At 47.4% G+C, this 13,999-nt stretch overlaps 1 protein-coding gene across 1 annotated transcript in view; it reads left to right on the top strand.

Moving 5' to 3' along the window:
- The first annotated feature begins 4,758 nt into the window (after positions 1-4,758).
- GRIP1 (glutamate receptor interacting protein 1) overlaps positions 4,759-13,999 on the top strand; it is a 919,857-nt gene continuing 910,616 nt past the window's right edge. Inside the window, exon 1 of the mRNA XM_073555470.1 lies at positions 4,759-5,111. Coding sequence (XP_073411571.1) covers positions 5,057-5,111 — 55 coding nt within the window. The 5' untranslated portion in view covers positions 4,759-5,056. The remainder of the gene's footprint in view (positions 5,112-13,999) is intronic.

Raw genomic sequence — 13,999 nt, 5'->3', positions numbered from 1 at the left:
GCGTCCTCCAGATCCACTCGGGGCCCGCATCTTTTATTGAACTCCTTCTTGAAACGATCCCTCACAGACCGCCACCGATTCACAATTCTGTTCCCTGAAATGAGAAAGGACAAAGTGGTTAGTATACAACATCAGTGTTTCCCAAACTCCAGTCCTCATGGTCCCCAGGGGTCATGTTTTCATGATTTCTATAGTAAATAGAAATCCTGAACACATGATCCGTGGGGACCACGAGGACTGGAGTTCGGGAAACACTGGTTTACATCAAGCAACCGGTACTGTATATACTTACGCTCTTTAATCTGGGCCCGAGCTTCGAGGTCCTCCCAGCGGCCCACAAGGAGAGAACAGATTTCCTCCCAGAGTCGTCGGGTAACAATCAGGTCAGCGTGGCGGCGGTCAGCCATATTCCAGAGCGGCTCCCTTTCTCTGACGAGATCGATGAGGCGGTCCACATCAATCCCTCCATCCTCACCGTCAGAGTCGGGAGCACGCTGTGAAGGCTGTTAAAGAAAAAGACAAAAATAACATAATTAGCCTCCACAAAAGAAATGAAATAAAAAGTGCAAAAAAACAAAGCAAAAATATTTATACTTACACGCTGGTGACCGCCGCGTTGCTGTCGCCGACGACCCTGGGAGGCACTGCGAGGACCTCTTGGCCAAGCACCAGATTGGGAAGACTAGAGAAGAAAACAAAAAAAGTTATGTCTTTGGATGTAGGCATTTGTTTGCTGTGTGTGGTCTGCAGAACATTGTTTTCTATGTGTTGTGTGTAGTGTGATGTTGTGTTTCTGCGTTTGATGCAAAAAACTTACGAATTGTGAGCCCACTCCAAGTGTCTGTCCACCCCTTCCTTCTTCTTCTGGGAGCTCCTCTTCATCTTGTGATTCCTGTTTTGAAATAAAAGGCAATGAATAGACATATATTACAGAGAAGATGGATTTTGGAAATAAAAACTTACCGTCAAACGCTGACGATGCGAGGGAGGGCTCCCAGAAGATGATGTGCTGTCTTCCTGGTGGCCACACTCCATGCCTGTGGGTGGTGTTCCAGCTGCTGCTGCATCTATTGGGCGGCTGTTGAATAAAGAGAAACAAAGGGCCAATGAATATCTTGATATTCAATAGCCCTAGTTTGGAGGAATGGGGGATTTGATAATTACCGTCTCTCATCTGCTGCTGGCCTCCCCTCCTCAGCATGTTCTATTTGCTGCTCCATTTGGGGTGGTGGTGGTGCGGATGGTGCTGCAGTGGTCTCCTGCCTTCTCCTGCGCCTGGTTGCTGTCTTGGGTGGCATGTTGGGTGTGGCTGTGGGTCCCACTGTCTTGCTTTTATATATGTCTTGTGGGCAGAGCTACTGAGCATGCTCAGACCAAAAAACCGGATCCGGCCGACGGATCCGGCTTTCGCCGGATCCGGCGCATTGCGGCGCTCATAGGCTTTCGTTGTGTGAAAAAGCCGGACGCGCCGGATCCGGCGTGTCCGGCTTTTTCGACGGAGACAAAAAACGTTACAGTCACCGTTTTTTCCAGACGCCGGATCGCGACACATTGCCGGATCCGGCGAAAACCGGATGAAACGCATGGCCATCCAGCGCGATCCGGCGCAAATGCAAGTCAATGGGGGGGAAAACGGATCCGGCATTGCATTTCGCCGGATCCGGTTTCTGTCAAAAGCGCCGGATCGCGCCTGACGGCGAAAACCTGATGTGTGAAAGAGGCCTAAAGCAGTTTCACATGTATCCCACATTTTATATAACCATCTACATCGGCAGAACCACTAACATTGGCTACAGCGCTACTGATGTAATGTCACCACTGAAGCTTGCAAAAAAGGCAGCGGTAAAGAGTGAATGTTGCAGCAGGGAAAGATGACTACGGTAAATCTCTGTTTGTTATTTTCATACAGTTAGAGCCTACAACATAAAAAAAAAACCTGGAAAACCTATGACATTTATCTGTGGCTAAATGTTTTTTTTTTCATAGCACTGTACACAAGGAAGAACATATTGAAATTAGTGTATTAAAAACATTTTCCAACCTCAAAAAATCAGGAGAATCTGAAAATACAAATTTATGAAAGTCTATAACATACTTAGAAAAATATTCAGGATTGAGAGTCCTCAGTAGTTGATACCTTTTAATGGCTAACTGAAAAGATGGTAACACATTGCAAGCTTTCGAGACTACTCAGGTCTCTTCATCAGGCTAGACTAATACAAAATCTGAAGTCACATATTTATCTTGTTAAAGACCTTACGTCGACACGAGTAGATCTGTGTTTCCGTGCAGTGTTGCCAGACATTATGTGCCTGATAATATTTTAATGCCATTTTGACAATAAATATTTGTTTTCAACTGTCACCCGACATCGCTGGATCCTTCCTTTTTTTGTATTAATATATTTCACTTTTCTGTTGAAATGTCATACAGTTAAGACATTTACAGCCCCCATTGTCAATACTGAGTGTACCTGCTGGAGGGGCTGAGGGGACACAGAGGGAGTACCTACTGCAGGGGCTGAGGGGACACATAGGGTGTAACTGCTGGAGGGGCGGAGGGGACACAGAGGGAGCACCTGCTGGAGGGACTGAGGGAATACCTTCTGGAGGGGCTGAGGGGACATAGAGGGAGCACCTGCTGGAAGGGCTGAGGGGACACATAGGGAGTAACTGCAGGAGGGAACACAGAGGGAACACCTGCTGGAGGGGCTGAACGGACACAGAGTGGATACCTTCTGGAGGGGCTGAGGGGACATAGAGGGATCACCTGCTAGAGGGGCTGAGGAGCACAGAGGGAGTACCCTCTCGAGGTGCTGAGGGGACATAGTGGGATCACCTGCTGGAGGGGCTGAGGAGCACAGAGGGAGTACCTGCTGAAGTGGCTGAGGTGGACAAAGAGGGAGCACCTACGGTAGGGGATATAGAGGAAGCACCTGACAGAGGGAGTACTGGAGGTGCTGAGGAGACAGAGGAAGTAGCTACTGGAGGGGCTGAGGGGACACAGGTGGAATACCTTCTGAAGAGGCTAAGGGGACACAGAGGGAGCACCTGCTGGAGGGGCTGATGGGCACAGAGGAAGTACCTGCTGGAGGGGCTGTGGAGCACAGAGGGAGTACCTGCTGGAGGGGCTAAGGGGACACAAGGGAGTACCTGCTGAAGTGGCTGAGGTGCACAAAGAGGGAGCATCTACTGTAGGGGGGATACAGAGGAAGCACCTGCTGAAGGAGTTGAGTGGACACAGAGGGAGTGCCTGCTGGAGGGGCTGAGGGGACACAGAGGGAATACCTGCTGGAGGGACTGAGGAGACACAGAGGGAATACCTGCTGGAGGGGCTGAGGGGACACAAAAGGAGTGCCTGCTGGAGGGGCTGAGGGAACGCAGAGGGAGCACCTGCTGAAGAGACTGAGGGGACACAGAGGGAGCACCTGCTGAAGGGGCTGAGGGGACACAAAGGGAGCGCCTGCTGGAGGGGCTGAGGGGACACAAAGGGAGCGCCTGCTGGAGAGGCTGAGGGGACACAGAGGGAGCACCTGCTAGAGGGACTGAGGAGACACAGAGGGAATACCTGCTGGAGGGGCTGAGGGGACACAAGGGAGTACCTGCTGAAGTGGCTGAGGTGGACAAAGAGCGAGCACGTACTGTAGGGGGGATACAGAGGAAGCACCTGCTGAATGGGCTGAGGGGACACAGAGGGAGTGCCTGCTGGAGGGGCTGAGGGGACACAGAGGGAGTGCCTGCTGGAGGGGCTGAGGGGACACAGAGGGAGCACCTGCTGGAGAGGCTGAGGGGACACAGAGGGAGCACCTGCTGAAGGGGCTGAGGGGACACAAAGGGAGCGCCTGCTGGAGGGGCTGAGGGGACACAGAGGGAGCGCCTGCTGGAGAGGCTGAGGGGACACAGAGGGAGCACCTGCTAGAGGGACTGAGGAGACACAGAGGGAATACCTGCTGGAGGGGCTGAGGGGACACAAGGGAGTACCTGCTGAAGTGGCTGAGGTGGACAAAGAGGGAGCACGTACTGTAGGGGGGATACAGAGGAAGCACCTGCTGAATGGGCTGAGGGGACACAGAGGGAGTGCCTGCTGGAGGGGCTGAGGGGACACAGAGGGAGTGCCTGCTGGAGGGGCTGAGGGGACACAGAGGGAGTGCCTGCTGGAGGGGCTGAGGGGACACAGAGGGAGCACCTGCTGGAGAGGCTGAGGGGACACAGAGGGAGCACCTGCTGGAGGGGCTGAGGGGAAACAAAGGGAATACCTGCTGGAGGGGCTGAGGGAACGCAGAGGGAATACCTGCTGGAGGGGCTGAGGGAACGCAGAGGGAGTACCTGCTGGAGGGGCTGAGAATGCAGAGGGAATACCTGCTGGAGGGGCTGAGGGAACGCAGAGGGAGTACCTTCTGGAGGGGCTAAGGTGACACAGGGGGAATACCTTCTGGAGGGGCTGAAGGGACACAGATGGAGCGCCTGCTGGAGAGGCTGAGGGGACACTGAGGGAGCACCTGCTGGAGGGGCTGAGGAACCATAGAGTTAGCATCTGTTGGACGGGCTGATGGACACAGAGGGAGTACCTGCTGGAGGGGCTGAGGGGACACAGGTGGAATACCTTCTGAAGAGGCTAAGGGGACACAGAGGGAGCACCTGCTGGACGGGCTGATGGGCACAGAAGGAGTGGCCATTCTGGATATGAATGGAAAGTGAGCCTTTCCCCAGTCATGGAGTGTGCGCTCAGTTTCCGCTCCCCACACTAGAATGTGTGCCCGCCGGGAATGTCCTGCGCGCAGTGCAGCCGCCTACTCCCGGTGTGTGTGAAGTTGAATCCCCCGCCCCCTGACACTGCCTCTATCGCCGTGCACTTGTTCCTCCTACTCCATACTCAGTGCCTTCCTGCGCTGCTGCAGCCCCTCCTGCCGGAGCCCTCTCCCCCGAGACAAGGAGCACAGCAGGCGGCACAAGTCCCGGTCACACCAGGCTACGGCACCAGCAGAACAACGCTGTGAGGTGATATGTGCGAAAGGTGGTGCAGCCCCTGACAGAGAGCAGAGCGCACATCTGGGAACATGCCCGGCTGGAAGAAGAATATCCCCATCTGCCTGCAAGCGGAGCCCGAGCGAGGTAAGGTGCATGCTGGGGGCGGCCAAGTGCCTGGAACTTGCATTGTGTCCCTCAGCAATCAGTGCCATGGTGAGCTCAGGTGTCTGCAGCCCCTCCACCGGCTGCCTGCAGGGGTCCTGAGGGCTCCCACACTGGGGGCCAGTCACTCCTGGGGCAGAGGAGCTCACTACTTTTCTGACATGTCATGGGCTCAGCAGAAGTTTGATTTCTTGAATAATTTCTTCCTTGGTGGTGATAGGTTCTTATTTGCATTTTGTAAAGTTGTGAGTTGATAATTGCTGCTGTCCTCTTGTGGATTATGATCAGTGTGTTCTGCACCAGCTGTTCAGCAGGGGTCTACCATAGACCACCAGAGTGATCACTATATTTTCGGTGGATTGTGCATGTCTGGCTTGTTTACTGTATTGGCACCTTTATTTTATAATGTGTTGTTCTTTTTAAGTGTAATTGTTTTTGCATTATTAACTTTCTGAAAAAAAAAATAAATATTTTTTTCTTTACCTATAATGTACTAGAATATATATATATATATATATATATATATATATATATATATATATATATATATATATAATCATATTAAGCTAAAAAAACGAACAAGTGCAGCCTTTGGTCCACTGTTAAGAGCTTCTTCCTCTGCCGCCTGAGTCAAAGATGAGCTCCAAAAATAAAGAGTTAATTAAATTTATAACAAAAAAATAAAAATGTAAAAAACAAAAAAAATCAGAATATCAGCGTCCTGTTTCAGAATCGACTTGGTACACTTGTATTGTGACTAGATCCCTTCTCTCACAGGCCCCTATACCAGCTGTACATGTGGCACTGCCTCCCCCCCATCAGTAGCGACCCTTTTTTTTTTGCATGCGCACCAGAATTTCATTCATTGACGGAGAGTGTTGGGTGCAAGCACTGCAGAGCACCATTCTTGTGATAGCCCTGTGGACTAGTGATGTCTCTTGCTTTCATGGTCCAACTTCAACCTCACCAAAGGGATTGACTCCCGATTATGTTTGGCAGGTATTCACAGAATAGATGACAAATGCAATTGCTGAGACCCCTCAAGATCACTAGAATCGGGTTTCCTGAGCCCCCTGTCTCTCCATACTGCCTGTCTGCAGAGATGAGTCTCCTCTCTGTCTCCATGTGACCTATAGGAACATGGTGGTGTGGGATGTCCATTTTATTGGTTGTCAGGGGCCCCGTAATCAGTAATTTGCCACCTAACCTAGATACGTAATAAAAGTTTATCGTGGGACAAACCATTTATTATTTAGAATGTGTTAAACCAAAGCTATGAGTGAATTCTAAACAAGAAAAAAAAATTAAAGTAAAGATGCTTCTTTCTTCTATAGCTTTAACTCCTGAAAAAAGAAAAACAATATTCAAAGAAATCAACTTTAAAAACTGGACCATGTGAACAGGGCTAATAAACTTGGTGTCGGTGTCCCGTTTAAGAGGCCTTAGCATGTCCGCTGACCTGTGAAGGAAATGCTTCATGGGAAAGGGGCAAGTCAGGACAGATGGATGTTCGCTGTGTAATGTAACAGTGGTGGCACCACTTGATCTTCCCTATTATAGGCTTACCTAATGGGACTGTTAACACCTATAGAAAAGGGGTAGTAACAAACGGACTTAAACTTGTCGTAGGACCACCTATATAAAGTCCAGCACACAACCAAAAATTTATACTAATAAAATATTCTTTATTAGGTATAAAGTGGACCAGATAGAAGAATAAAAGACAGAACATGGGCAGTGTTAAAAAATAAAACTGGGGAGTGCGGCGCACAAAAGAGGACACTGTAAATAATAGGAATGGCATGGAGATTGAAAATAAATCGTTAGTGGTGGTCTATAAAGTGCACAAGTGCATCATTATACAAATGGATAACCATCTGTCTACAAGAGTCAATGAAGTGCTAGTGCATGATAAATAATGCAGTGACCCATCCATAATACAATGAGAAGTACAATAACATTGATCATGTCAATTGATAGTACAAAGACAGGCCAACCAATGTGGTGATAGTAAGGTAGGAGAGGGCTACAGACCCAAAGAGTTCATCAGCGCTGATTGTCCTCCATGTCACTCTGCAACGTGCGTTTCGTCAACGCATCCACACAACCAGCTTTTTGCAGCTCCCACTGACTGTAGCTAGACATAGACAGTAGAGAGCTTGAACGGCACGGATCTGTTTGCTCTCTAGTGGCCATTCTCTGGTGCTTTAGCTCATCGCCTATTAAATTCAATGGAGGCTGAGATGCAGTACACTAAAATGGCCACTACACCGTGCTGTTTAAGGCTACTTTCACACTTGCGTTTTTTTGCTGCGCGTTTTTTGCGCACACAAACGCATGAAGAAAACACATCATGCGTTTGTGTGCGTTTTTTGCGGGTTTTGGTGCATTTTTTAAAAAACGCATGCGTTTTTTGTGCATACCTGCGCATTACAATGCGCAGGTATGCGCACCCATAGACTTTAATGGGTGTTTTGCTGTAAAAAAGAAACGCATTGCGTGCGCATGCGTTTTTTTTGGGGCAAGTCGGACGTACAAAAAAAGCAACAGGGTGCATTTTGTGCGCCCGAGCGCACACTGCAAAAAAAACGCATGCGCATACAAACGCGTACGTGCGCATATGTATGCGCACATATGCACACCCATGTTAAAGTATAGGGAAAAACGCATGTATTTTTTTGCGCTAAAAAGCAGCGCAAAAAAACGCAAGTGTGAAACCAGCCTAAGCTCTACATGCTGAGTATTCTGCTGCCGTGGAATCAGCAAATAGCTGATCGTGGAGGTGATCAGAATATTCGACCTGATCAACCCTTGTAATGGGATTGTCTCATAGTATACTAATGGTATACAACCACTTACATGTGGAAGTTAAGGGTCTTGCTCCCCAGACCTTTAGACTATTGCTGACTACCCTGAAAAAGGTTGATGCTAACCAGTCATTTCCCATTGCAAAAGTTTGAAATGTGTTATTGTGTGGCAGCCATGAATTGTAATGGATATCTATATATTACATGCAAGGCACACACCCTTACATCACATGCATATAGCCTAATCCCATGTATGGATCGCCGTCCCACACAACACAAGGCTCGGACAACATAGCTTTTGTATCCAACTGTCACAGCAAAGTTGTTGTTACCTGTGGCTCAAAATGACACCCTATGGGGATAGATCCATAAGTTGTCTTACAACAGCTCTGACACTGAAAGAATGCATTTTTCCTAGAGATTTTATAGCAATTTTTCTCCTACTACTGAATACTATTTAATGGTTTGGACAGGTGAACTCTAGCAGTACTGAGAATTATGCTCTATGTATCGTCTAGCACGACCAATCAGATTCCAGTTTTTCACATTATTTCTAAATTTTTTCCCCTCCTGAGTCAAAAACCTGCACAGACATATTCATCTCCTAGTTGAGAGGCAAGTACATTTAGGCCAAGTGCCCACGTTGCAGAAATGTCCGCAACTCCCTGACGCGGGTAAAACGCATGTGGAATTCGCATGTGTTTTCACGCAAAACACAAGCGTTTTGCAAGCACTTTTAGCTTGCAGAATGCTTGCGCTTTCCAAGCGATTTGAAGCATTGTTTGGAAAGGTGATTGACGGGCTGGTCACACTACTACTTGAAAAAGACTATGCTGTGGTCGAAACATTGTATTTATTGATGGCAGAATAAAACTTTTGGATACTTTTTCACCCGGACTGGATGCTGCTCTTTTCTATTTTCCTGTGAATCCATTGTCCGATTTGGTCTTGGACGTTGAACGTGCATGTGTTTAATCCTGGACGTGCTGTCGGCTGCTTCTGCTAAGGTTGGTCACACTTGTCAAGCATAGTGCTTGACAAGTGTGACCACCTTTTTACTATTGAGGCTGACTATGCAACATCAATAGTAAAAGTTAGAATGTAAAAATAAAAAAAATACGGTTATTCTCACCTTCCGACGGCCCCCGATCTCCTCAGCGATGCTCCTGGTGCATTCCAGTCCCAGGGATGCATTTTGAGAATCACCCCAGATGACGTCACGCTCGCAAAACCGCTACGTCATCTCAGGTGATTCGCGTAATGCATCCCTGGGACCGGAAGATGCTGGCAGCGTGGCTGAGAGGCGTGAAGGCTTCGGGGGCCATCAGAGGGTGAGTATATCCCGATTTTTTTTTTTTTTTTTTTTTTTTTACTATTTTCTACAGTGATATGGTACCCAGGGCATGGAGGACAGTCTCCTCTCCCCCAGGCCCTGGGTACCATCCGCACATGAAGCGATCACTTTACGCATGGTGGGCATATCCACATGCGTAAAGTGATCGTTTCAATGCAATCCTATGGCGGCGGAATCGCGATTCCGCAGGAATGAACATGCTGCGGACTTTACCGCTATGCGATTCCGCAGCGGTAAAAGCCGCAGTATTGACTGCGGAATGCCATAGGATTGTATGGGGATGCGTATTAATAGCGTTTAAGCGTTTCAGCTGCTTAAAAAAGCGGCAAAAACGCTTAAAAAATGCAACGTGTGCACATGCCCTTAAGCCTATCCTCTGTGAGCTAAGTACATTAACAGCACAAATCTCTGTTCTCTCTTGTTATAAAGTACCACTGTGAGTAAAAGTTTCAGCATAGATTTGAGTGTATTAATCTCACAATTTATTTTTTAGATTGTATGCTCTTGTTTCAAAGTCTTTACAGTTAGAAGTAGAGATGAGCAGTATGATTTGCTCTACCATGGTCTTGGTTCCATTTTGGTTCTCCATGCCAGCCGGATCACGACGGTGTGAACTAGCTCCGCTCGCAATCAATTGCTGGTATTTTATGTACCTTTTCCGATTAACAGGCCCCTGAACAGATTTTGTCACAGGTTTTAGCAGCTTCTTCTTGGAGTGGCGTGTGATAGGTGATCATGTTGCTTCTCACAACTTTTCCAGATTTGCGTCAGTCTAAGCGCAGTCAGCTTTGTGATAAGTTTTTTAAAGGGCCTTGCCCCAGTAAGTTGTTAAAGAGAATCGGTTGTCAGGGTCAGGCATGTTAAACTAAATCTATGGGCACAAAGGCCCTGTTCTACTGATTTATTAGACAACTTGAGTGTAGAAATCCACAGGCTGGTTGTTCTTGGTTGTTAATGAGCACTAGAAGTTTAGATGCAGTAAGAGTATAGGGGCAGGACTGTGGGTAGGGTCTTCATCTCTGCCATAGCCCCTCAACTGCCTCTGGTGTTCGTATCTTCATACTGATTCAAATTTTGCACCAGTGCCATCCTAACTGTGGGCAGCGCTTGCGCACATTCATCTTGTGGTGGGCTTCAGGAAAAAGGCCCCGGTGTCAGCACGTGTTCAGATTTAGATCTTGGCTCAATGACATGCCTAAATCGTAATCTACGCATGCGACGCCACAGCGCCATTGTACTGTAGACTGCCTAGTTCTAAATCTGCTCATGTGACTACACAGGCATCATTTTTCTAAAGCAGTTGGAGGTCTGTTCTAAACATCACATAGGAGAAGCTGGGACTGAAGCATATACTTCAAATGAGACATTGGGATAGGGTCTGAAGCATATACTTCAAAGGAGACATTGTGGCTAGAGCACATCACGGGAGACACAGGGCTGCAGCTTCTGGTATTGGCCAGCATCGGTACATAATCCTTCAATGCACACAGTGCAAGAGGGGCTTAAAGGGCTAGCGGCTGACAAAACACAGCTGCAAGTCTGAGCACTGTAGTCTCTGAGGTGCCCACTACTGGTCTATTGTGTGAGATCATTTTGGACAACAAATTACACATTATCATAGGCTCAAAAGAAGTAAGCCATGTTTAAACTTTGCACCTGATGGTCATACCTCCACAAACAAACTTTCCATGCAAGAGATTTTTTTTTAATGATTCCAAGTAGATCATTTGTCAATTTTTATATAATATGTATGGCCAGTATGAAAAACTGTAGTGGTATATATAGACGTTAATTATATATGGCTGCATTTGTTTTAGGATGTTTTCACACACCGTGGCTGTACTAAGCCATTAAAGGAACACGTGGCTGTAGAGTCCTGGTGTCACAGGTTTACTGCAAAAGAGAGGAGCCTGAAGACCACAGTGTCTGATTTTCCCCCCTCTGAAAATGGTTAGAAGCACTTCACCTTTGTATTAAATGGTGAAAATTTCTTTTGACAGTGCAAGGGTTAATCTGCTCAGTTGAGAGCGCCTTGACAGTTTAGTCTCTCAGCTGTGCACTGTTAGCCGCTCCCATTTCCTATATAAACTGGATCCTGGCTAGCTCTCATTGTCAAAAATAGCTTTTTGCTGCATGGCTGGAGGTTGTTGTTGCTGGTTATTAGAGTAGGCGGTTGGTGGATTTATCTGTAACTGTTGTTAGGTTTTAGGTGTGTGATAATTCCCTTTCTTCTCCTACTTTGGTTTTACCCCTTCTTCCACTCCCCGGTGCATCCCTCTGTTATTTGTGTGTGTATATTTGTATGTTTGGTATTTTTCCTTACCCCTGTTTGTATTGCCTTGTTAGTCTGGTTGGTGTATTACGGTACATTACTAATCCTCTCTTCCCTGGGTGGAGGAAAGGTACAGAATGAGGACGGATTCAGGAGCTAAGGCAAGGTACGTGGCCCCAGCTTCTTCACCATAAGAAGTAATTTGATGAACAGGGCGAGCTAGGGTACTCCTAAGCGTTAGGGACAGGGAAAGGGCTCCTGGTCCCGGGACACGAGACAACAGAATCATAACATTAGCTCTGACTGAAACTGTTTTTTGATCCATTATGGATCCTATCACTTCTCTGACAAGGTAACTGCAGCAGCTCAGCCTGGAGGTGTCATTTTGCAGCATCCTAATACATCAGGTTTGGGAACGATGACTCTTAATGGAACCCAAGATTGCTTTGCCAAACATGTTCTCTGGGGGTCATGATAAGTTTGTTGTTTTCAGGTAGGCCTGTAATCTATACTTCAGGTTACTTCCTTGTTCCTCAGAAAGAGAGGAGCAGCGGGTTGGGTTAGTAATCTCGCTACTTCAGGGTGACCCCAAGCATGGGCTTTCTCTCTCCCGTCTGACTGCCAGTCGCTCCAGCAGGGAGACCGGCTGGCGGAGGAGTATTGCTCTGAGTTTCAGAGGTGGTCCACGGACACTAAATGGAATGACTTAGCGTTCCGTAGCCAGTTCTGTGAAGGGCTAACAGAAAGGATGAAGGATGCCTTAGCCCTGTATAAGACTCCAGTTTCCCTTGAGGCAGCCATGTCTCTGGCTATTCGGGTGGATCACCGTCTTCACCAGAGACATAAAGAGACACCCCAATGTGCGGGAGGTCCAGGGCCAAGGGAGACCTGGTCAGAGTCATCTGAGGAACCCATGCAGTTGGGTGGGGCAATTCATTCTTGACAGCAGTCTGTTGTTTGGCACAAGGGGGAGTATATTTTTACTGTAGTAGAAAGGGCCATTTTGTGGGCACTTGTCCTTGCCTATCTCACGGTAAACAGCTGAACAGCTGCCGGAAAACTAAGGAGCCCGGGTTGCTGGGAGGTTAGCAACCCGGGTGTATATATCTCCTTCATGGGTAGGGCACCATTTTTTTTCTGCTGGCTGAAATCCATCTGGGCAAAGATAAGGTGGTTATTTCTGCATTTCTGGACAGTGTGGCTGGATTTAACTTGATCAACACTAGGTTCGTCCAGGGCCTTAAGCCACATACATTGTCCGGACCTATACCCATAATCGACATCGTCACCGCACACTTGAGATGGGTATTTTACTCAAGCCATCCGAGGGTTACATCTACAGGTAGGGGTCATGAACTCCGAAGGTATTGACTGTTATATGCTAGAAGGCATTGACTGTTATATGCTAGAGGGTCTGCCCTCTCCTGTGGTTCTTGGACTTCCTTGTCTCACTCTGCACTTCCCTATGGTAGATTGCCAGACTCGAGAGGTGGTAAACTGGAGTGAGTATTGTCAAGGACACTGCTTGGGCACCTGGTTTGCAAGGGTGGATACCCAGTCTGTTCCTAAATACCTGTGTGACTTTGAGGAAGGGGTGCCAAGAACTTACTCCCCATCATCCTTATGACTGCACCATTAATCTTGTCACTGGGGCCAAGCTGCTTAAAAGCAGACTGTATATTAATATCTCTGGTCCAGAGAGGCAGGTCATGAAGAACTATCGCATAAAGTTTGGCAAAGGTTCATATCAGACCATCCTCATCCCCCATTGCTGCAGGGTTTTTATTTGTAAAGAAGAAAGATGCGGGGCTAGGCTATGTGCAGATGTATGCACAAAATTTCTGCATAAAAACAGGACTCCTTCCCAGAAAACGCGCGTTTTTTTTCTGCATGTTTTCGGCGCATTTTTTATGCGCAAAAAACATGCATTTTTTTCCGCGCGTCCCCAGACACATAGAAAATAGCAAGAAATGCGGAATTTTCCGCGAAATTAATGAGCATGCTGCGTTTTTTACCTCAAAGCTTTTTTTTGCGGAAAAAAAACGCATCAATGTGCACAAAAAGTGCAAAATGCATTAAAATGAATGGGAATCTTCTTATAAGCATTTTTTAAGCGGATTTTTTGGTAAATCCGTGAAAAAATACGAGAAAAAAAACGCAACGTGTGAACACAGCCTTACGTTCCTGCCTAGATTTGCGCAAACTCAATCAGATCACGTTCTGGGATCCGTATATGCTCCCTCTCATGCAGGACCTCTTTAATCAGAATGTAGGAGCAAAATGGTTTTCTAAACTGGATCTCAGGGGTGTGTATAATCCTATTTTTATTAAAGAGGAAGATGAGTGGAAAACAGCTTTCAATACGCCTGAGGCAGACTGAGAACCTTGTGATGCCAATTGGGTTGACGAATGCTTCCGCCGTCTTTCAGCACTTTGT

Source organism: Dendrobates tinctorius, unplaced genomic scaffold (genome assembly GCF_039654945.1).
Source record: "Dendrobates tinctorius isolate UK_male_01 unplaced genomic scaffold, ASM3965494v1 ptg000224l, whole genome shotgun sequence".
NCBI classification, from domain to species: Eukaryota; Metazoa; Chordata; class Amphibia; order Anura; family Dendrobatidae; genus Dendrobates; species Dendrobates tinctorius.
The sequence above is the reverse complement of the archived record's forward strand: the minus strand, read 5'-3'. Positions and strand labels throughout refer to the sequence as shown.